This window comes from Triturus cristatus, chromosome 11, assembly GCF_964204655.1.
Source record: "Triturus cristatus chromosome 11, aTriCri1.1, whole genome shotgun sequence".
NCBI lineage: Eukaryota > Metazoa > Chordata > Amphibia > Caudata > Salamandridae > Triturus > Triturus cristatus.
In genome coordinates this window covers 868,755,318-868,780,171 of record NC_140594.1, presented here as the reverse complement: position 1 = coordinate 868,780,171, position 24,854 = coordinate 868,755,318, and the positions used below count along the sequence as shown (strand labels likewise).

Sequence of the window (24,854 nt, the reverse complement as noted above, 5' to 3'; positions counted from 1 at the left end):
GTGTATGATTCCCGTATGATTGTATCGTTTCCTGGTGTCTGCAGGCAGCTGTCACTTGAATGTGTTAATTTATCAATACGTTATTGACTGTCTTGTCTGAAAGCAAAAAAGGATGACATAGCGTGAAAATTGCATTGCACATTCCAAATGATGTTTATAAAGCACTTGCTGTTAAACAACAACAGATTAAGCTATACACAGGAGGGCATCTATTAGATATATAGAGTGGTTCATCTTTTAAACGATATGAGAACTTGTTGGTTACCAAAATAATTTAATTGTTTAATTACACACTTTATATACATTTACAGCCAATGCAAAAGACTCAAACAGTTTTGAAAATGTATTGGATTTTTTAATGGAAGGTCGCATTTATAAATATTCTATTTGCTTATATAAAAAATAATTTCCTTGTCGTAGTAGGGAGGAATGTACAAAGATACAATATTCTATCTGTTAATTCAAGCATTAACAGAATGGCAAAAAAATGTGATCATATATATATATATATCTCATAAGGAACTTCCAAACCGCCACGGGGAGAAAAGTGACAAAGGGTGGAGGAGCAAACCAGACAAATCTCAGTCGACAACCCGAAATGAAGCGCTCACTCAGGAAGGTGCATGTAAGCCTTTTGTTTATTCACTAAACAAACATGGCACGTTTCAGCTCAAAGTCTTTGACCCAGGACGTGGAGTGAACATTTTGGGGGGGGGGGGGGGGGGGGGGGTGTGTGTGGTGTGTGTGTGTGTGTGTGTGTGTATGTATGTATGTGTATATATATATATATATATATATATATATATACATACACACTTGCCAAAATTAGTTATAGAAAACCAAATTTTGATTCTACAAGTATTGGCAATGTAACAGAAGTCACTTTACAGCTTATTTACACATACATAAACTAATAAAGTAAATGTGGGCAAAGGTATAAAAAATTAAGTTCTGAACAGAAACAACAACATATAGATATTTTTATTTACATATGCACACAAAATCACAATGACAGCCTTTAGCGTACTGAAGAAAGGCTACTTCTGACTGAAGGTGCCGCTGATCCTGAAATGTGGTCCCTCTCTTTGGCAAGTTCCATTTCAATTTTGGCCTTGATTGTGTCCCATTCCACTACAACCTGCAGGTTCAAACAATACCTGTTAATATTTACCAACTACAACAAAATGTTGACTTCAAGAAGAAAACAGGCACACTTTAAAACATAGCCACAAGCAAAAGCACACGGATTCTGTGGAGCCTTAGGGTACATGGAGAAAAAAAAGAGTCACTTGAAGCCAACCTCGTTTTATTATGCAGACACATTCACAGGAATCAGTTACTGTTACTCCAGTTCTCGAAGATTGGTATCTTTCATAGATTCACATGCATGAATCATTCCCCATTATCAGGGCAATAGCCCCCGGTAATTTTCAACAGCAATAAATAGTGATAAATGGCCCATACAACAGTGTTCGTTTAGTATCAGATTAACTTTATGTGAAAGGACTGGAACTTTGGCTAATGCGATTAATGTGCTGAGCACTACTTACCCTAAAGGCCATCATAGCTCACATGTCTACCACACTTGTCTGCGAGAAGTCAGAGTATAGGTATCTCATCTATCTTGATAATTAACTATATCTTTCTAAAGAATTCAAACTTTGATAACAGCATTTATAAAATATACTGTATGAATTTTGCTTTTTTTAAATCTCAACTAAGGTCCTCATTAGAAGTTGCCTAATAATTGGTGAAGGGATACCAGGGGGTCTGAATCTCCAATTATGGACGGTATACCCACACTGAACATCCGGCATTACAAGTAATCCTGGCCAGAATGGTGAATAACATGAGTACCTCAAAGTACCAGGTCATATTCTGTATGAAATCTCCCCCTATACGCCAAATTATGGACCCTTTCCTGCTGTAATTGATGAACTGCTTTTAGCCAGTGAAGGGCCTCAAGGAGGGGTTGGTGCGGGTTGGAGGGGGCAGGGAGGCCATCTGCAGAATGCAAGTTTGTAACCTGGCTCACTTGGGTATATTTTTTCACCATCATTCGTTCAAGAAATAAAAAGGGGGGAGTGAAGAGGGAAGAGGTAGAATCTTCCTCCTCTTGATATGGTTATTCAACATAGGGATTCTACCGTCATTATCTAGATATATTCGTGCATATGAATGTGCTAATCATAGTTAAGTGCTAAACAAATGACGGTGGTGTGAGAAAAACATAAGCACCTCCTCCTGATTTGGGAGGGCAATATTTTAGAAATTGTAAAATATCCCTCACAAATTCAAACCTGATTCAGTGTCATGCTTCATCATTGGAGTCTTGCCGCCCCTCTACGGGACGGGGCGTGCTACACCTACGTAGACGCGGGAGCACTTTGAATCGTGATTCGTGACTATGTGTAGTGCGTGGGATTGTGGAAAATATGTGCAGTAGTAAAAAATTCCCTGGCTAGTGGAAAAAATAATTGTATTGCCTTCCCTAGCTGAGAATATGGGGAGGTGTACATGGTGTACTATAATGAGTCACTTTCTACAGGGTTGACATGTTTAAGAAGCCATCCCCCTGGCTTTCTTCTTCAGGACCAAAAAGGAACAATCCCTGTGTCACCTAAATAGGTGATATACTAATATTTTTGTACATATGCCTGCTGGTCAAAATTACTGTTCTCTGTATGCCTATTTTTGCAATTGAAAGATATATACCAGTAGTATATTGATTGTAAAATTCTGAAATGGAAAAACACTAGGGATAAACAACGTCACTCATTATTTATATCATATTGTATTCACATCACCATCACGTGGAAAGTATCGTGCTGAATACCACTGTGATATATTTTTCTGATGCAACTTTTTGCCGCTGGTGGGTATTGTGCCACTAAATAATGAATATCATCCACTCATAGAAAAGTATATATCTTTCAGATACAGGGATTGTTCCTTTTTGGTCCTGTAGAAGAAAGCCAGGGGGATGGTTTCTGAAACATGTCGACCCTGTAGAAAGTGACTCATTATAGTACACCATGTACACCTCCCCATTTTTTACTATTCTCCGCTAGGGAAGGCAATAAAATTATTTTTTCCACTAGCCAGGGAATTTTTTACTACTGCACATATTTTCCACAATCCCACGCACTACACATAGTCACGAATCACGATCAAAGTGCTCCCGCGTCTACGTAGTTGTAGCACGCCCCGTCGCGTAGAGGGGCGGGAAGACTCCAATGATGAAGCATGACACTGAATCAGGTTTCAGTGTGTGAGGGGTATTTTACAATTTCTAAAATATTGCCCTCCCAAATCAGGAGAAGGTGCTTATGTTTTTCTCACACCATCGTCATTTGTTTAGCACTTTACTATGATTAGCACATTCATATGCACGAATATATCGAGATAATGGCGGTACATTTTTTCACCACCTCATGGAGATGGAGTGGTGCAGGGGTTTTGGTGGGGTTTGGAATGGGCTCTGCTCCTTTTTGCAGCCTCTGCACCGACTAGCCACAGTTTTATGCAGTGCAGATCCACAACAAGTAAAATCTGGTCTTGTGTTTCCAGACCTGCTATGTTTGGGTTTGTAAACATCGGACCATTTGCAGTTGCTCAGAGCAGTATCCACCACCCCCAGGGTTACTGCGCCATGAAACTTGGGATGAGAGCTCAAAGAACAAGTTACTTACCTTCGGTAATGCCTTATCTGGTATAGACATGATCTAGCAGCAGATTCCTTACCTTTGAATTTTCCAGGCATCAGACTGGATATGGAAGATTTTTCTTCTAGTAGGTGGCGCCAGTTAGCTTTGCGTGACGGCGCTGTAGAGACGCCTGCATCATCTACACAGGCACCACCTCGGTGCACTGACCTCCATTGCTTTTCACAACTTTCCACACCAGAAGCGCGGAGCCTTGAGGTGCACCGACATTGGTGTGTTTTGAACAACTGGGGCCCTAAAATGGATCAGCCCTGATCTAGAAACCTGTCCACAGTGTGGAAAGGATGAGTTGGTCGATAAGGAAAATGTAAGTAACTTGTTCATCTGATAGAGATATCTAGCTGCAGATTCCTTACCTTTGAATAGATACCGAAGCAATATCATCCCCGGAGGAGGGATTGCGTACAAGTTTAGACCAGAAAGTCCTGCAAGACAGAATGGCCAAAGAGGTCTTCCCTGCAGTTGAGGCAGTAATGCTTTGTAAACATGTGCAGGAATGCCATGTTGCTGCCTGACAAATGTCGCAGACTTGATCGCCACTTTGCAACGCTGTTGTAGCAGCCTTAGCTCTGGTGGAATGAGCTCTTAAGCCTTCTGGAGGCTGTTTTGTTGCCAGAGCATAGCAAATTTTGATACAGAGGATGACCCATCTTGAGATAGGCCTCTTCTGCACCGTACAAAATTTCTTTGCCCCAGCGTACCCCATGAAGAGTTGGTCGTCCACCCGGAATTCTTTTATGCTGTCAAGGTAGAACGACAACGCTGTTTTTGGATCCAGGCTGTGGAAACGCTCCTCATCCTTAGAGGGATGCGGCGGAGCATAGAAAGTGGGCAAGGTGATAGATTGCCCCACATGGAATTGTTATATCACTGTCATAAGGAAAGCGGCCTTAGTGTGAAGCACCAACATGTCAGAAAATATTGTCAGTTACGGAGGACTGGATGACAAAGCCTGCAATTCGCTAACCCTCCTTGCGGATGTGTTTGCCGCTTAAAAGGCTGTTTTGATGGTAAGCAGCCAGAGAGGAAAATTGTGCAGAGGTCCAAATGGAGCGCACATCAGAAAGGTGAGAACAAATAATGTCCCACTGAGGCTTATTGAAAGAGTAATGTGGGAACATATGTACAAGGCCTTTAAGGAATCTATTTACAATGGAAGATTTAAATAATGAGGGTTGGTCTTGCAGCTGCAGAAAGGCAGATAGGGTGAAGGGTACCCTTTTAGAGTGCCCAGAGCAGAGCCCTGGTGGTCAAGGGTTAAAACAAAAAGCAAAACATCAGAAAGGGAAGCAGAAAGAAGGTCAGTAAACTTTCCTGTACAATATATTAAAAAGTGTGTTCCATCGGCAGGCGTATACCATCTTGGTGGAGGGAAGCCTGGCTGCCAAAATAACATTACAGACTTCGGGAGGAAGGTCAAATGCTATCAGCTGCTGCTGCTCAATTTCCACGCAAGAGGGTAGGGAGTTGACAGGTTCAGGTGGATGGCCCTCCCCTGCTGCTGCGACATTAGATCCTCCTGAAAGGGCAGTCTGATTGGAGGATCCATACTCAGTTGGAGAAGCCCCAGATACCAGACTCTCCGTGCCCAGTCCAGAACCACAAGAATGACTTGGGCTGGGTCATTCCTGATCTTCTTGAGAAACCTGGGCAGGAGTGGTTATGAGCAGAAAGGCGTACAGGAGGCCTGAGCTCCACTCAAGATGAAAAGTGTCTCCGAACGAGTGAGAACTGCTGACATTGCGTGTTCTCGGCGGAGGCAAACAGATCTAACCAAGACTCTCCCCACTGCTGAAAGAGACCTTCAGCCACCTCCGGAAAGAGACGCCATTCATGATCCGCTAGGCATCGATAGCTGATTTTGGACGTCCTGGCATTCAGCGAACCTACTAGGTGTTTGAACCATCAGAGATATACCCTGCTGATGCAGGTCCCCGACCACACACCGCTCCGGTTTGTTGCAGTACCACATAGTGGTGGTGTTGTCTGTAAACATTTGTATTAGCTTCCACTTGATGGAAGGAAGGCTTTCAATGTCAAACGAATCGCTCAGAGCTCCAGCAAGTTGATTGGGAGTCCGGATTCCACCGGAGGCCAGAGTCCTCTGATCTTCACCTCTCCCACATGGTCACCCAATCCCAGATGTGATGCATCTGTCACTATGTGAGATTTGGTTGGGGAGGGGAGAGAGGTCTGCCTGTTACCCAATCGCGATTTGTCAGCCATCACTGTAATTCTTGTGCAGTTCCCTCCAAGATTTGGACCATGTCGGAGAGATTTCCCTGATGCTGCGCCCACTGGAACTTCACGTCCCACTGTTGAGCCTGCATTTGCCATCTGCATTGTGTCACTTACAGGACGCAAGAGGCCATGAGGCCCAGCCGCTTCAGAGTCATTCTCACCAAAATCTAGGATAGAGGCTGAAACATCGATGTCATAGTCTGAATACCCTGGACTCGCCGCTCGGGAGGATAAATCCAAAACCACACTGAGCCCAGAACAGCTCCAATGAAAGGGAGCATCTGAAAGGGAGTTAGGTGTAACTTTGGCACGTTGATAGTGAACCCCAGCAAATGCAGGAGGTCCTCCATAGTCTGGAGGTTGGAGACCACAGCCTGGGCAAGCCTGCCTTCAACAGCCAGATGTCAAGATAGGGGAAGATTGACACCCCTGATCTGCACAGATGAACTGTGACCACCGCCTTCAACTTGGTGAACACCCGAGGGGCACTGGTAAGGCCAAATGAGAGCACGGTGAACAGAAAATGCTCGTGGCCTACTGCAAACCACAGGTAGCACCTATGAGCAGGCAGGATGGGAATGTGGAAATAGGCGTCCTGCAAGTCCAATGCTTCTATTCAGTCTCCCGGGTCCAGGGCAGACAAGACCTGAGCTAATGTGAGCACCTTGAACTTTTCCTGTGCTTCAGTCTAATATGTGACCAAATACGTACTGCCTTTGAATCATTACTGATTTCCTTGAACACATGGGGGCATGGAGTAATAACTTTGAATAGAATGCCATGAACAGAAGCTAATATGAAATGGCTGTGGGGAAATGCCATGTGAAGCAAAGCTGGCACCTCTTCAGAAGAGAAAGACTCTAGAGACAGAAAGGGGCAGGACTCACCCTTTTGTTTTTTGAGGTTGCTATTTGGGTGTCAAGAATAAACTGCTATGTCAATAATAGGCAATTTTAATTTTAAGGGAGATTTTGCAGCACCACATAGTTGTTGCTGTATACCAACACAGGAGGTGTTACGTAAGGCTAGGGTTAGTTTGAAATACGCTCCACCAGGACTAAAAGCTCCACACTAAGTGTGAGTCTACCCCTATCTTTTGCTAATCTACAGTGGGGTGAAGAGTAGACCCTGTGATAAAGCAGGACAGTTTGTGTTGGTGACTGCCCAGTGCTCTAAACACTAAATGTCTCAATATAAGTTGTAAGCAACGTTAGGAAGTTTACTGTGGACCATTGGTGTTTGTTTTGTAGTTAGAATGGTATTGTCAAGATCAGAAGAACAAGTTACTTACCTTCGGTAACGCATTATCTTGCAGAGACTATATCTAGCTGCAGTTTACTTACCTTTGAATTTCAATTAGATGATATTGATGCACACGCTACAGGAAATATAAATAACACAAAAATCATGTCCAGCATAAACTTCAATTCTTCTTTCTTTATTATCCAAGTTTCTTCCACTCCCCCAAAGCGTTTCGTCGTTTGGAAGGGATTACCCCATACGACTTCCTCAGGGCTGGAAGTAATATAAATAACATAATGTATAGAATAATGGCGGTAAAGAGTTCTTTTGTACAAAGTTAGTCCCACATTTTAGTTTGAAATTTAAACAAAGGGAGGCATAACCAATACAGTTACCAACAAACTTAAATTATACAGAGATATATATGATTGGAAGCAACAATGCAAACAATTAATAGTCAAGAGCTTACAAAATTAATATTACAAAGAACACAAGATAGTGACTGCGCTAAGTTACGAACTTACCCTATATAGCATCCGAAAGTTGCTATATAGCTGTATATTGTTGGTAACTGTATTGGTTATGCCTCCCTTTGTTTAAATTTCAAACTAAAATGTGGGACTAACTTTGTACAAAAGAACTCTTTACCGCCATTATTCTATACATTATGTTATTTATATTACTTCCAGCCCTGAGGAAGTCGTATGGGGTAATCCCTTCCAAACGACGAAACGCGTTGGGGGAGTGGAAGAAACTTGGATAATAAAGAAAGAAGAATTGAAGTTTATGCTGGACATGATTTTTGTGTTATTTATATTTCCTGTAGCGTGTGCATCAATATCATCTAATTGTTTTCATCAATCTTTGATTGAGCCATTTGGGATCTAGGGTGTTGTTCCCACTATTGAGGGCACCGCTGTTGACTTAGTTTTCTTAAACTTGATTTTGTGTGATTTTGTTGTTAGCGCCAGATAGCCTTTATACACCCAAACAGTGTTCTACCTTTGAATTTCCCAGGCGTCAGGCTGGATCCAGAAACTTTTGCTGAACAAATACCCCTTGCGCGCACCGTCGAGTGGCTCCATTCGGCTCCGCGTGACATCGTCGGGTATGACGTCACGGTCCCTAAATAGGTGCCACCCAGGCACGCGGACGTCAGTATTTTTCGTGTTTTCCATTCCAGAAGTGCACAGCCACGAAGTAACTGACGTAGTCGTGTGGAAAACTAGGGCCCTAAAAAGGGAAGTAACCCTAGCCCTCATAAAATCAGTCCGCAAAGAGGGGAGGCATGGGTGGGGCTGTAAGGAATCTGCAGCCAGAAAGAGTTTCTACCAGATAATGCATGACCAAAGGTAAGTAACATGTTCATCTGATAGAGACTTCTAGATGCAGATTCCTTACCTTTGAATTAGATACCCAAATCCATACCATCCTGTCAGACGGTTGCGGACCAATACCGTATACTAGGAAGTCCTGCAGGACCGAATGGACAAAATGCCTGTCCCTATGAACCGGACTGTCCATCCAGGCAGTAGTGTTTAGCAAACTTGCGCAAAGATGAACATGCTGTCGCATGATGGATGTCAAGGACTGGGACACCCCGACCAAGGCCACGGTCGCAGCCTTTCCTCTGGTGGAATGGGCCCTTAATCCCTCAGAGGGCTGTTTTTAGCCATGGCATAGCAGATCTTAATGCAGAGAACGACCCAGTGAGAGATGGTCCTTTTCTGCACTGCTCGCCCCTTCTTAGCTCCCACATACCACACAACGAGCTGGTCGTCCACCCGGAACTCTTGTGCGGTCACGGTAGAGCGACACCGCTCTTTTTGGGTTCAGGCAGTGGAGACGTTCCTCTTCCTTAGAGGGATGGAGGAGAGCAAAGAAGGCGGACAGCGTGATGGATTGACCCAGATGGAATGGGGTCACAACCTTTGGCAAGAATGATGCACAGGTGCAAAGCACCACTTTGTCTGGAAAAGACATCATGTAGCGAAGCGCGCAAGATAACGCCTGCAACTCACTGACACTCCGGGCAGATGTAATCACAACTAAAAAGACTGTCTTGATGGTAAGCAGCAACAGGGTGATGAATACAGGCCCCAGCTAGGCCCGCAAAGCACAAGGGTTCGCTCTCCTGTAACGGAATCTATAAGGAAGTTGGCACGGAAACTGCAAAGTACAAAAACAAGGTTTATTAACCCTTAAGGGTGGTCCTACAATCCACACAACACTCTTCAGTATTGCATGGAGTAGCACACAGAACTTGCGTACACAGTCCCCTTTTATACACAACAGAGGGGCTCATAGTGGGTGGATACAACATGAGGTCAAAGAACATTACCGTTTATGGTCATTCTCGATACTGAATCAATACATGGGCGGAGCTAACACACTCTTTGAGCCCGCGAAAACACGTGGTCAAGCAGAGCTAATTATAACAGATGTGGTCAAGTCTGGGCATGCGCCAAAATGGACAAGAGAGCTATTTATAAACTGTTACTAGGCAGAATACAGGAGCAACTAACACAGAGGTCGGACTCTCCTCGTGACGAACACGTGGCAGCATGTCAATACAAAATGGAGTCCGGACTTCTGTCAACATAACGAGGAAAACACGATCTAAAGGGGAAGCATTAATGTTCTTCAGTAAATGCTTAATCACATTGCTGTTTTAATTTACAACAGACGACCCTTTCAGCATTTACTGAAGACATCCGGCTTCCAAGAATAATCATCATATATATCAATTATCATCATTCCCTTAACCTCTTTAGCTAGACCCTTCTGGCGAGCAACATCAGCAATAGCTTTCTTATCTGGAATGCAGAATGAAATGCATACGAAACAGCACAATGGTCCACATTGAATACACATACAGAAAAGGAACAGAACTGCTATAATAATGCAGAGACCAGTTAAGACCTTCCATCCCCAGGCAGTAACCAACGCCCAAAACCATCCAGAAAAGGACCAAGTGCCGTTTTCTGTGTGGATTTCAGCTGCTATTTTATGCAGCTTGTTAATGGCGTTATAAACGGATGGCGTATGATCAGGGATGAACACACAGCAGCTACTTCCAATAATTTTACAGGCTCCACCTCGATCAGCTAGCATTACATCCAATACCATACGATTCTGTAATGCAACAATCCTAGTTATTTGTAATTCTTCCGTAAGATTCCCAAGAGCGGCAGCAGTCTGATTTGTCACAGCTTCTACCACTCTTGTCAATCTTCGGATCTTCCTACTATTCAAAGCAGCTCCAACAAAGAAAAACAGTCCTAGGTTAAAATCAATATACTGTTGCAAGCTGGTATCGGTTTGATCCACATCATCAATTGATAGAGTACGTTTATATCTATTTACAGTCACATTATTCAACAGTTTCAAATCCTTATGATATGACGCAGGTGCTAAGAATACAGGAGGTAATAGGAATGATACATAGCATACCCCAGACCACCCAGCCGGCAAACGGTAATAACCTTTATTTCCACATACAAAATAGGTATTATGGGACGCTAGGAAGGTACTGTTGTTCAACCCGTCAATGTTCAATACGGTTATGCAATCACTGACACCAACAGGGATAAAACCCACACTCTGGACACACAGGTCCGCTTGGGCTTGGGCCACTTGGATCACAAATTTGTCCTTCCCCCCAGTGTCTCTGGTGTTCGTGAAGATATAGGGAATGGATTCATTGTCTGGTCGGTACTCTTCCCATTCCCAAATTGTCCCATTTGCTTGTGGATATCCATTTTTGTCCTGATGACATTCTTTATTGAGTCTGAAAAGCAATCGTCCCACTGTCGGTTTCCGAGTGGCAAACAGCAAAGTGTACCATGCTCTACAAGAGCCATTATGAGAGAAAGGAAGTGGTATGAATGGCGTACCTCCTTTCTTCTGATGGGCTGGCATCATCCCACATATCCAACAGTTCGTAGCGTTCGTAGCAACGTGGGTGTGATGCAGCATCTGAATGAAAGTGTTATTCAAATAGGATTGTCGATGCTTCAACTCTTGATATGGCAATGTATAAAAGTAGTGCTCCGCAGGCACTGGAGTCGTCAACACAAGTGTCTTTCGAGCAGGAGTTGCCTCCTCCACAAACCATGTGGTTATACCAACGATAGCTACGGTTAGCATGAACCCCAACGCACAAAGAATTTTCTTCTTCTCCATGTCAAAGGAAACAATACCCTGATATCTTCCTGAAACTAAAAAGGTCTGTCAGAACTCTTCCCCTTGGGCAGCGGTTGATTTCTTCACCAGCGGGCCAAGACGGGTGTCGCTACACTAATGCAGGGCTGATCCCCCCCCCTTGCCTCATCGGCTCTCCGTTTCACTAACCCAAGGGCCGTTCTGACAGTATGTCCCGGTACTGGAAACCTCACTTCCTTGGTCGCAGATGATATCGCCTTCCTCCAGAAGTCGCGTGGTCCGGAAAGAGCTCCTCAGTGTCGTTTGGCTCCGCAGCACGGCCTGTCTCTGCTGCTAGGATTTCTCGTTGATCGGTCAGCACGGCAGACTCCACCAATCCGGGCGGTACCTTTCGGCAGTGTAAGGAATGGATCCAATTCTTCCTGTTCGAGACTCGCACTGCCGTCCTTGTTGCAAGGAGGACTTGCTCAGGTCCGACCCATCTCGGCTCCAAACTGTTCGTTCTGTCGAAGACCTTCACCATGACATGATCCCCAGGCCGGAGACCATGTCCTTCGCCGGTAGACCGATCAGGGAGCGCCTCTCGGACCTGTTGATGAATAGAAACCAAATTATCCGTTAACTGTGCCAGATAATCACTCATCATTACACAAGGTACATCATACACCGCCTTAGGCCTTGGTGGACCCCAAATATTCATTGGGCGTCCAAATACGATTTCATATGGCGTAAGGCCAGTCCGAGAGTGTGGCATCGACCTAATTGACAATAACGCCAGTGGCAGGGCGTCTGGCCAAGTCAAAGATGTTGAAGCTTGGATTTTGGCGATCTTAAGCTTCAGTGTACCATTATACTTCTCGACTAGTCCTGCAGACTGGGGGTGGAATACGGCGTGGAACTTCTGGGTGATGCCTAGGCCCTTCAAGACATATTTTATAACATCCGCTACAAAGTGAGGGCCATTATCACTCCACAGAAGTCTACAGACGCCGTATCGAGGGAAAAACTCTTTCAGCAATAGCTTCGCTGTAGTCATTGCAGTATTGTCTTTCGTAGGGTACGCCTCAACCCATTTACTGAAGGCGCAGACCACTACTAGAACATACTTCAAATTGTTACAGCGCTCAAGCTGGATGTAGTCCATCTGCAGAACCTCAAAGGGTGCAGTGGGCGTCGCAAATCCTCCTGCTGGAGTTCGAGTGCCTTTCCCTGAGTTATACTTCAGACAGATCATACAGGTCTGCACCACCCTCTTTGCTGTGCTAGCAATCTCTGGATGCTCCCAGACTTGGGTAAGCAATTTCACAATTGCGGAAGCTCCAACATGTGCTAGCCCATGTGCCATTTGAACCATAGGTTGTACGAAAGCCGTGGGTAACTTCCATCTATCCATCTGCTTATTTCTCCAACAGCCCTCATCATCCAACTCTCCCTCGCTAGCCCATTGCTCCCACTCTTTATCAGAAGCGGTCCTTTGCATTTCTCGCACTTCCTCCTTCGCATCACGCCATCTTTCCACCTGTGACTTTACTACATACATGGCAGTAGCGCCGGGCTGCATCGCAGTCTCCCGTGCTACCCGGTCTGCTAACGCATTCCCTTCTCCAACTTTATCAACTACTTTCCTATGGGCACTACACTTAACAATGGCAATTTTCTTCGGGTATGTCAATGCAGTTAAAAGATTATGAACTAACTCTCCATGCATTATCTGTACTCCATGTGACGTTAAAAACCCTCTCTCCTTCCAGAGTAGGCCGAAATCGTGCGCTACTCCGAAGGCATAGCGGCTATCTGTGTAAACATTCACACACAATCCTGTACTGAGCTCACATGCTCGTGTTAAGGCTATCAGTTCCGCTGCTTGAGCTGATTTCTGCGGTATGCGTGCTGTCTCCACTATCGTCTGTAACGTGGTAATTGCATACGCTGCTGAAGTTGTACCATCTGGTAGCTTCAGGCATGATCCGTCTACCCACAACTCTCCATCTACCTCTGAAAAGGGCGTATCCTGGAGATCAATACGACCCTTTGTTTGTTCCTCAGTCACAAGAATACAATCATGCGCTTTCTGCGCCTCAGGCTGGGTCTCGGGGTATGGCAACAATGTGGCCGGGTTTAATGTCACGCACCTTTTTAACGTAATATGAGGAGCCAAAAGCGTCAACTCATATCCCGTTAAACGGGCACTGGTCAAATGCTGCGCCTTTGTTTGATTAAGCAGGGCATCAACAGCATGGGGAACTAACACCAACAGCTTATGGGACAACACAATTCCTTCACTCTGCCGTATTGACACAGCTGTCGCCGCAACCGAGCGAAAACACCCTGGCAATGCTCGGGCGACAGGATCAAGTACAGCCGAAAAGTATGCACAAGGGCGTTGCTTATCGCCGTGCATCTGCACTAAGACTGATAATGCACATCCATCTTTCTCATGCACATACAACGAAAAGGGTTTTGTATAATCAGGGGTCCCTAACACTGGTGCTGAACAAAGGGCCTGTCGCAGTTGCTGAAAAGCAGCATCACACTCATCTGACCAAGGGATTGGGATAGGTGTATCCTTTGTCAAAAGGGCTAACAATGGCTTAGCTATGTGTGAAAACCCCAATATCCACTGTCTACAAAAAGAAACAAGGCCCAAAAATGCACGGACATCCTTCTGTGTGGATGGTCTCGGTGTATCCAAAATTACTTGGATACGATCCGGTGTGAGTGCACGTCCCTCCTTAGACAAAAGGTGACCCAAATAAGTCACCTTTGGTCTACAGAATTGCAATTTCTTCCGAGATACCTTATGATTGTGGGAGGCTAAAAAGGAAAGTAAGGATAGCGTGCTTTTCTCACACAGCTCCAGGGTGTCAGCCGCCAACAAGATGTCATCGACATATTGAATGAGGGCGACCCCCTCGAGTAAGACAAAGGAATCCAACTGTCGTTTCAAAGCCTGACTGTAAATACTAGGGCTTTCTGTGTAGCCCTGGGGAATTCTACAAAAACGATAAGATCTATTGTTTAGTGTGAACCCAAAAAGAAATCGGCTATCAGGGTGAATGGGAATAGAAAAGAAGGCATTTTTCAAATCAATCACTGAGAACATGGTCGCCGTAGGCGGGACCAAGGTAAGCAACGTCGTGATATCGGAGACCACCGGGTACTGAGGTATCACGATCTTATTTACCTCCCTCAAATCAATTATGAACCGATAGACCCTTGCATCTGTATCCTTTTTCAGAATAGGGAGAATCGGACTGTTACAGATATTATAGGGAACTTCTTCCACTACTCCTACTGCGATCAAATCTTGCACAATCTGTATGAGAGCTTCCTCGCCCTCCTGGGAAATACGATACTGCGGGAGGCGTGGTAGCACCGCCCCCTCCTGGACACTAATGTGGACCGGAGGAATCACCATTTGTCCCACATCTGTGTCCGAAGTCGCCCATAAAGCTCGGGGGAGGGTAGCCAACAATGCATCCTCTGATATCGTACACATCCGCCCAGACCTGGGATAGTTGTCATTTAAGATCACCCTCACACCCTCAGGGGAGCAGCGGATTGTAGCCCTAAAGTGCTTTAACATATCAAGGCCCATAATGTTATCCGGTGTATACGGAGCAAGCAGAAACGGACAGGGCGCAGAAAAAGAATCAACCTTAAATATAAGGGGCTGTGAAAGAGGGCTTCGGGAGAGTGTACCGTCAAACCCTACCGATGTAACCACTGAGCCGGATGGGGGAGCCCCCGGAACCAAGTACCTAGACAATGCACTACGTGTCGCTCCTGTATCTACTAGGAACTGATCAGTAGAACCTAAAACCTCAGCCGATACATAAGGACCCGTCTGATCGACCGGCACCTCAACTGATTCAGACCCCCATCCAACGCATTCCTATGCATGCTGCGAATCATGATATCCCGATTGATCGATGTCCGATACATGATACTGGTGCTGGCGATCAAAAACATTTGAGCTATCTCGGTGCTGCCCAGCAGTATCGAAACGAACATGATCGGTAGAATTTCCTTTAAAGCTCGAGGAACCCCCTCTACCTCTCGGGCCACCCGGAGTATGCCCCTGTCGCGAGGCACGCAACACTGGGCAATCCCTGGCCCAATGGCCCAATTGCTTACAATACGCACACTGGTTCCTATTCAAATCAGATCGGCCCGAAGGGGGACCATAAGATCCTCCCCTTCCTCTATTATTACCCCGTCGGGGCGGGCCATATACTTGTGCCAACATTACCTTAGTCTTAAGATCTTTCGATTTCTTTTCCTCCTGGCCCTTCGCCTCGTGCTCCTGACGCTCATAATACTGAGCGATAGTCAGAAGGGCCGTCGGCGTCGCGGAGGACCAGGAACTCTCGCTCGCTTTTAAACGGGCCGCAACTGCCGGTAACAGATTAGCCACATATTTGTCCGCGAAAAGGTGGCGGCCAGTGTCGTCAGTAAGCGACTGGCCACTAAAATCATGAAACGTTTCCTCAAAGCGCGTGAAGAAATCTGCAACTGACACGTCAACTTTCTGTTTACATGCAGCTAACATATTCCAGTCAATCTTTTTGGGGGGGATTATTGTTTTCAATTTAGCCACAATAGCAGCAGGGAGATCTAAAATATTCTGGGGTGGTTTCTGTGCGGGCTTCCGTTCCCTATCCTCATCCTCAAGGTCAGACCATCGAGCCTTAAAGGCAACTACATCATCTACCCTGCGGACAGACCTCCACGTGTCCGGTGGTAGAATAAGGCCAAAGAACAGGTCTATATCCGCTAAAGTCATAATGCAAGAATTCAAGGCCCCCTCAACTTCTTCATAGAAGGCCGCTGGATTCTTGCGGGGGTCAGGCAACGCATTCTTCAATGCCATAACATCGGCTCTATGCCATGGAGTATAAACCCAATTATACACAAAATATCCCCTAGCATCGACAGAATTAATGTCCGGGCTAGTCCCCGCTCCTTTAGGAGGAACATACAAAGGCGCCGCCTCTCGCATTGGTTTAGCATGCACTACATCATCCTTATCTGACTGGGAGGTAGATGGGTAGCCCCCTGCCGCAACCGAATCCGACTGCTTCTCCTCCTCCGCTTGTTGGCGTGCTTTCTCTCGAAGGGCCAGCACCTCGTCCCGCAAGGCGAACAGCCGCCGAGCCGCCTCAGGAGCCTTAGAGGGAGAAAAAGCACCGTTACGTATTGCTCTAGCGTCCGAAGACACTTCGTCAGGCTCAAGGACACGAGAATATTTTCGGAAAGCAGTAATCACTTCTTCCGCGAAATGACCCAGAAAATACACTTTATCTCTCTCCTGCCACGGCCCCCAAGTTTGAAATAAGTCCTCCATGGATACCTTGCCTTTAAGCGCACGGAAGGAAAGTGTCCGAAGTTCAGCCATTTGCTCGGCCGACAGCATGGACCGTGTGTCTACCTTACCCGAAACCGGGTCAGAATCTTGCGGCCGCGGAGCAGATGCGCCAACATAAGGGGGCGGAGAGCGATCTAGCAAATAAAAATCATCATCAGGATTATTAAGGACAGGATAAAGTGGCTGGCGAACAACATATTGACCCGAAACTTGGAGCCTACGCTCTTTCTCTTGTCTGTCCGCCTGCTCTTTGTCCTCCCGACGCTTCGCTTCCTGTGCTCGCACATGATCATTCTTTCGTTGCTCCTTATCAAACAGCGCTTTCTCACGCTTCTCTCGCTCACGCACTTCCTTCACCCATAATCGCACACACTCAAACATATCCTGACGAGCACGTCGTTTACACATACACTGTTCCACATACTCAATCTTACGTATATCAAACGATCCATACAAAGGCCATCGCAACTCAGGATCCTTCTTTGTGTATTTCCTCCATACTGTGCTGTACATTATGGAAGAAAGACCATGCTTCACATACATATCCCTATTAGGCGTCCCCTCTGGGGGAGCTGGAGCAGATTCCTCGAGGTTCAACCGATTTCCAAAACAGCAGCACCACTTACGGAGTGCGCTAAAAGCAGGCATGCTAGGAATAATGCAAAATATGCAATATTATAAAGAAAATGGCACTTAATCGTTGCGCCGTTCAAAGTTTACACAGCTCCTGGAGAAATTTCTCCACATTACCTGCCTATATGTGTTGCAACGCATATATTTTCACAAAGACAAATTCAAAATATGACTAGTCACCATCAATCAAACTCAAATAGCCAGACCAGGCTTCAAAACTCGGAGCAAGTACCGTACAACGGTTCTTACCAATCAAGAGTCCAGGTTCCAACTGCCAAGCTCCACAATCGCCCAAACGGCTCTCACGGCAGGACCGACAGAAGAGGTCTCAGTCGATGACCGGCGCCACCCAGACGGTCAGCTCGGAAGGGAAGGAAGAAAAACCTCGGGATGCCAGGGCTAAGACGCCGCTGGCAGTGATCACGTCCCCGGCCAAACTCCTCACCTTCGTCGCGACCAGTCCTTCGAGCATCCCACGTGACGGGCGCCAATTGATGAATACAGGCCCCAGCTAGGCCCGCAAAGCACAAGGGTTCGCTCTCCTGTAACGGAATCTATAAGGAAGTTGGCACGGAAACTGCAAAGTACAAAAACAAGGTTTATTAACCCTTAAGGGTGGTCCTACAATCCACACAACACTCTTCAGTATTGCATGGAGTAGCACACAGAACTTGCGTACACAGTCCCCTTTTATACACAACAGAGGGGCTCATAGTGGGTGGATACAACATGAGGTCAAAGAACATTACCGTTTATGGTCATTCTCGATACTGAATCAATACATGGGCGGAGCTAACACACTCTTTGAGCCCGCGAAAACACGTGGTCAAGCAGAGCTAATTATAACAGATGTGGTCAAGTCTGGGCATGCGCCAAAATGGACAAGAGAGCTATTTATAAACTGTTACTAGGCAGAATACAGGAGCAACTAACACAGAGGTCGGACTCTCCTCGTGACGAACACGTGGCAGCATGTCAATACAAAATGGAGTCCGGACTTCTGTCAACATAACGAAGAAAACACGATCTAAAGGGGAAGCATTAATGTTCTTCAGTAAATGCTTAATCACATTGCTGTTTTAATTTACAACAAGGGGACAGTTGCGTAAAGGCTCGAAGGGAGCACACATAAGATAAGTGATGACCAAATTAAGGTCCCACTGAGGCAAAACAAAGGATGTGGGTAGAAACAAGCGCACCAGCCCCTTTCAAAATCTATTTGCAATTGGAGACTTGAAGAGAGAGGGTTGGTCTGGCAGCCACAAAAAAGCACACAGAGCAGAAAGATAACCTTTGAGAGTTCCCAAAACAGAGCCCTGCTCGGCAAGGTTTAGAATGAATAGAAGGACAGAGGAATGAGAAGCAGAAAGAGGGTCAATTGACCTTTCTGTACAGTATAATACAAATTTCTGTAATGGCAGGCATATACAGTCTTAGTGGAGGTACGCCTGGCTGCCAGAATAACATCACAGACTGTGAGGAAGGTCAAAACCCATCAACTGTCCCTGCTCAATCTCCACGAATGGAGGCACAGAGTTGACAGGTTCGGGTGGAGAACTCTGCTGCTGCGACAGAAGATCCACACGAAGGAGCAGCCTGATCGGAGGATCGATACTCATGCTCAGAACTCTGGATACCAGACTCTCCTTGCTCAACCCGGAGCCACAAGGATGACTTGGGCCCGGTCACTCCTGATCTTCTTCAGAACCCTGGGCCGGTGTGGTATGGGCGGAAAGGCGTACAACAGACCTGAGCTCCACCCGTGACGAAATGCGTTGCCGAGCAATAGCTGCCTTGGAAACTCCAGCGCGCAGTACAGCTGACATTGCGCGTTCTATTTGGAGGTGAACAAATCTAACTAAGATTCTCCCCACTGCTGAAAGAGACCTTGCGCCACCTCCGACTGGAGACACCATTCGTGATCCGCTAGGCATCGACGGCAGAGATCGTCTGCTCTAGCATTCAGAGAACCTGCCACGTGTTGAACCACCAGGGTTATGCCCTGATGTTCCAGCCACGTCCAGAGATGCAGGGCCTCTCGGCAAAGGGTCCATGACCCCACCCGCCTTGCTTGTTGCAGTACCACATGGTGGTGGTGTTGTCCGTGAACACCTGTACCGACTTCCCCTTGACAGAGGGAAGAAATGCTTTCAATGCCAAGCGAATCGCTCGGCGCTCCAACACGTTTATGTGGAGCCCCGTCTCCATCAGAGACCAGTGACCCCTGATCTCCATCTCTCCCAAGTGGCCGCCCCATCCCAGAAGTGATGCATCCACCACAATTGTGAAATTCAGTTGGGGAAGGGAGAGAGGTCTGCTTTTGACCCAATCTCAGTTTGTTAACTACCACTGCAGATCCTTCACAGTTTCTTACAAAATTTGAACCAAGTCGGTGAAATTTCCCAGATGCTGTGCCGATTGGAACTTCAAGTCCCACTTTAGAGCCCGCATACGCCATCTCGCGGGTCTTACCAACAGGATATAAGAGGTCATGAGGCCCAACAGCCTCAGAGTTAACTTCACCGAAATCCAGGATCGAGGCTGAAATATTGGAATTATAACCTCAATATCCTGGACTTGCTGCTCGGGAGGATAAGCCCAAAACTGCACTGTGTCCAGAACAGCCCCGATGAAAGGGAGCGTTTGAGAAGGAGTCAGGTGTGACTTCGGCACGTTTATAGAGAACCCCAGCGTATGCAGGAGGTCCGTGTTAGACGGCGACCTCAGAGGAGCCCGGGAAGGGAGTCCTGACTACCCTGAGACCCACCCTCAAGTATCGTAGCCGGGCACTGGCGGGAGACTCCTCAGGAGGAGAAGTCTCGTATCGAGGATCGTACTTTGGGCACCACACGACACAGAAACAACACACCGTGCGTTCTCACGAACCAATCTTTATCAAATAGGTTAGCACTGCAAATATGTACAAGGAGAGCGCGGGCTCAATGAGTCTCGGAAGGGATAGGGGGTAGCGGGACAGTCTTTGGCACAAAAGTTCAAGGTAAGGATGTACCCGGCGCACAGCTCACAATCCTCGAGCTGGGGGTTAGGCTGGTTGTCGTGGGGTCCGGCGGGACCAGTGGAGTCTGTGGAAGCCGCGAGTCACTCAGCGGGCTCAGGTACAAGTTCGGAGATCTTACGATCTTCAGGGAGCCGCGAGTCTCTCAGCAGGGCTCAGGTACAAGTTCGGAGGTCTTACGATCTTCGGGGAGCCGCGAGTCACTCAGCAGGGCTCAGGTACAAGTTCGGAGGTCTTACGATCTTCGGGGAGCCGCGAGTCACTCAGCAGGGCTCAGGTACAAGTTCGGAGGTCTTACGATCTTCAGGGAGCCGCGAGTCACTCAGCAGGGCTCAGGTAGTTCTAAGTTCCAGGAGCCGCGACCGCGTCAGCAGGCTCTCGTTGTTCCAGCGTCGAATCTGCCGGACAGTCCCAGAGCACCCCTTGTTATAGGTCGACCCCTCTTTGATGTCCGGAGTCTGTGCAGGCAGGGGTCTTGTCACCTGGGGGTTGCTTGTCGGGGGTTTCCTGCCATTGTCTTTTGATCCTTTCAGGGCCGGGTCGGGAGGAGTCCCAGACACCCAGCAGGCGTGGAGCCAGCCTTCGGGGAGGCCGGAGGGCCGATCGAAACCCATCGTTCCAGGGGAGTTCAGAGGTGCGATAGAAACTGCTCCTCCCTCTTTCAGCTCCTGGAAGCGTGATGTCCTCCAGCCGGAGTGGCGCCTCTAGGCCCGGGTCGCGCTGGGGCCGGGCGGCCATCTTGGTGCATGAGGTGGGCACGCGGGCCCGGGGTGGCCGAAAGGAGAGAGGCCATGGACGAGGGTGTCCGGGTTGAGTGCGTGTGTTCTGGTGGAAAGGCTTGGTGAGGCCGGGGGATTGGGGCCGCCGGCACCCGGTTGGGTGGTGTGGGGACCAGTAGAGCAATGTTACGAGGCCGGGTCCAACACGCGTCCCCCCCAGCTGAAAGCCGGAGAGAACTGCCCATCATCTTGGGGGGTTCTCTTCGCTGAGGCGGAAGAACCGGGAGAGGCCATCGGCGTTGGCGTGGTCCGTCCCAGGACGGTGTTCCACGGTGAAATCCATCCCCTGAAGGGAGATTGACCACCGCAGTAGCTTGGGGTTTTCTCCCCGCATCTGCATAAGCCATCGCAAGGGCCGATGATCGGTTTGGACTTTGAAATGGGTGCCGAACAGGTAAGGGCGTAGTTTCTTGAGTGCCCAGACCACGGCAAAGGCTTCGCGCTCAATAGTACTCCATCGCTGTTCTCTGGGTAACAGCCGCCGACTGAGGAAGGCGACGGGCTGGTCCAGGCCTTGGTCATTCATCTGGGACAGGACGGCCCCAATGCCATGCTCGGAGGCATCGGTCTGGACTACAAATTCCTTGGAGTAGTCGGGAGCCTGGAGGACGGGGGCCGTGCACATGGCCTTTTTTAGGGCATCGAACGCCTCCTGGCAGGCGGGTGTCCACTGAACCTTTTTTGGCTGTTTTTTGGATGTGAGTTCTGTGAGGGGGCCGACAAGGCTGCCATACCCCTTGATGAATCTGCGGTAGTAGCCAGTGAGGCCCAGAAAGGCTCGGACCTCCGTTTGGGTGGTGGGGGGTTCCCAGGCCACGATGGCGTCGATTTTTGGTTGTAGGGGGGCGACCTGGCCACTCCCGACTTGGTGCCCCAGGTAGACTACTGATCCTTGTCCAATTTGGCACTTGCTGGCTTTTACTGTCAGGCCTGCCTGGCGCAGGGCGGTTAGCACTCTCCGGAGGTGCTGGAGGTGCTCACTCCATCCGGAACTGAAAACGGCGATGTCGTCCAGATAGGCCGCGCTGAACTGTTCTAGCCCGGCCAGGACTCTATTTACCAGTCGCTGGAAGGTGGCCGGGGCATTTTTCATTCCGAAGGGCATTACGCGGAAGCGGTAATGCCCATCTGGGGTTTGAGAAGGCAGACCGCTCCTTGGCCCCCTCGGTGAGCGCAATCTGCCAGTATCCGCAGGTGAGGTCGAAGGTGCTGAGGAACCGTGCTGCCCCGAGTCGGTCAATGAGCTCGTCGGCTCGTGGAATGGGGTGGGCATCGGCTCGGGTGACGTCATTGAGCCCCCGGTAGTCCACACAGAACCGGAGGTCGGGGGCGACACCGGGGGCCGCTGCCTTCGGGACCAGGACCACGGGGCTGGCCCAGGGACTGTCAGATGGCTCGATCACTCCCATGGTCAACATCTTTGAGACTTCAGCTTGAATGCAGGACCGGACCCGGTCGGGGACCCGGTAGGCTCGGTGCCTCACCGGCGGGCTGTCCCCGGTGTCCACGTCATGGACACACCAGTCGGTGACTCGGGGGATCAGGGAGAAGAGGTCGGCAAATTGTCCTAGCAGCTGGCGGCAGTCCTCTTGCTGCTGGGCAGTGAGAGCTGAGGAGAGATTCACTCCCTCCACGGAGCCATCCTGCTCCTTGACACACAGGAGGTCCGGGAGGGGATCGGACTCATCTTCGGCCCCGTCATCGGTGGCCAGCAGGAGGCTTAGTTCTGTCCGCACGAAGTGAGGCTTGAGGCGGTTCACGTGAAGGACCCGGAGGGGATCCCGAGGCGACTGGACGTCCACCAAGTATGTGACTGGGCTCTTCCGCTCAATCACCTTGTAGGGCCCGGTCCACCTGTCCTGGAGGGCGCCTGGCTTCACGGGGGCCATGACCCATACTTGTTGGCCCGGCTGGAACTCGACCAGAGTGGCATTCTGGTCGTACCAGCGCTTCATCTCTTCTTGGCTTGTCTCTAAGTTGGCCTCGGCCAGTGCTCGGAACTTCCTGGTCTGGTTCCGGAGGGTCAGAACATAGTGGAACACATCTCGTGGGGTGGTCTGGGGTGCCGCCTCCCACCCTTCCTTAACCAAGCTGAGGGGACCTCGGACGGGGTGTCCATAAAGCAACTCAAACGGGCTGAACCCTAGGGACTTCTGGGGGACCTCTCGGTAAGCGAACAAGAGGCAGGGGAGCAGGACGTCCCACTTACGCCGGAGGGGCTCTTCTAGGCCGGTGATCATCCCTTTCAGAGTCCTGTTAAACCTCTCTACTAGGCCGTTCCCCTGGGGATGGTACGGGGTAGTGAATTTGTAGGACACTCCACATTGTTGCCACAGGGACGTCATGTACCTCGAGATAAAATTAGGGCCGCGATCGCTCACGACCTCGCGGGGGAACCCTACCCGGGAAAAGATCCCCATCAGGGCCCGGCCCACTACGGGGGCCGTGACGGTGCGTAGGGGGATCGCCTCAGGGTATCGGGTGGCGTGATCCACCAGGACCAGGATAAAACGGTGACCTTGGGAGGTGGGGGGGGTCCTGGGGCCCCACGATGTCGATCCCGACTCGTTCAAAGGGAGTACTGACGACCGGGAAGGGTTGGAGGGGAGCCTTGCGCTTCCCCCCACTCTTCCCGCTAGCTTGGCACGTGGGACAGGACTTGCAGTGGGCTTCTACGGCTGCTCTCATCTTAGGCCAGTAAAAATGGGTCACGAGGCGGCTGTAGGTCTTGTCTTGACCCAGGTGGCCGGCAAGGGGGACGTCGTGGGCTAAGCCCAGGAGGAAGTCTCGGAAGCGGAGGGGTACCACCAGCACCCGTCCGGATCCCAGCTCCACCGACTTCTGCTCACTATACAAAATGCTATTTTCCCAATAAATTCGGTGCGTGCCAGTTTGGTCACCTGCGGCTTGGCCCTCGGCCTGGCGCCGCAGTCCGACCAGGGAAGGACAGGTGGCTTGCTCCCGGCAAAACTCCTCCCGGGTGGGTCCACCCTCGTGGCGCCATTGGGCCAACTCGGGTAGATCTCCTAACTCAGGGACCGGGGCGGTATCGGACAGGGAGGGCTCGTCGCTGGCGACGGGCCCCTCCGATGGGGGGACGGGAGGACCCTCGGGGGTTACTGCTCTGACTTCTTCGGTCGGGGCGTCTTCGACTTCTCCCAGGGGGGTGAGTCGGGCTGACATAGATCGGGTGGTGGCGCACACCCACTCGGGGAGCCCCATCATCCCTAGGTGGGCCTTGCGTTCGACGTGCTTCCAGGGCGAACTCTCCAGGTCGTTCCCTAGGAGGCAGTCGACCGGCTGGGAGGTTCTTACGGCCACCCTCAGTTTACCTACTACTCCACCCCACTCAAACGGCACCAGAGCTACCTGACACATACTCTCTCTATTATCGGCGGAAATGACTGGGCAAAAGACGTTGGGGAGGATCTGCTCCTCGGGGACTAAGTGCCTGAGGACACCGGTGATGCTGGCCCCGGTGTCCCGCAGGGCCTCTATTTGGTGGCCATTGATCTTAACGAGCTGCCCGTACTTCTTCGTGTTGGAGGGCAGGAGGCTACCAGGGACCATCTCCCTATCTCCCAGGGATACTAGGGCCATGGCTGCGGGTTCCCATTCCCCGGCTTCCTCAACCTCCTCCCCCAGAGCTATGTTGGCTATCTGTCTTGCAGGGGTGTTTTGGGTGG

At 49.0% G+C, this 24,854-nt stretch overlaps 1 protein-coding gene across 1 annotated transcript in view; it reads right to left on the bottom strand.

Annotated features, from left to right (window-relative positions):
- Window positions 1-963: 963 nt before the first annotated feature.
- The window catches only part of IFT80 (intraflagellar transport 80), a 455,321-nt gene continuing 431,430 nt past the window's right edge, over window positions 964-24,854 (bottom strand). The window contains exon 20 of the mRNA XM_085634720.1: window positions 964-1,138. Coding sequence (XP_085490846.1) covers window positions 1,019-1,138 — 120 coding nt within the window. The 3' untranslated portion in view covers window positions 964-1,018. The remainder of the gene's footprint in view (window positions 1,139-24,854) is intronic.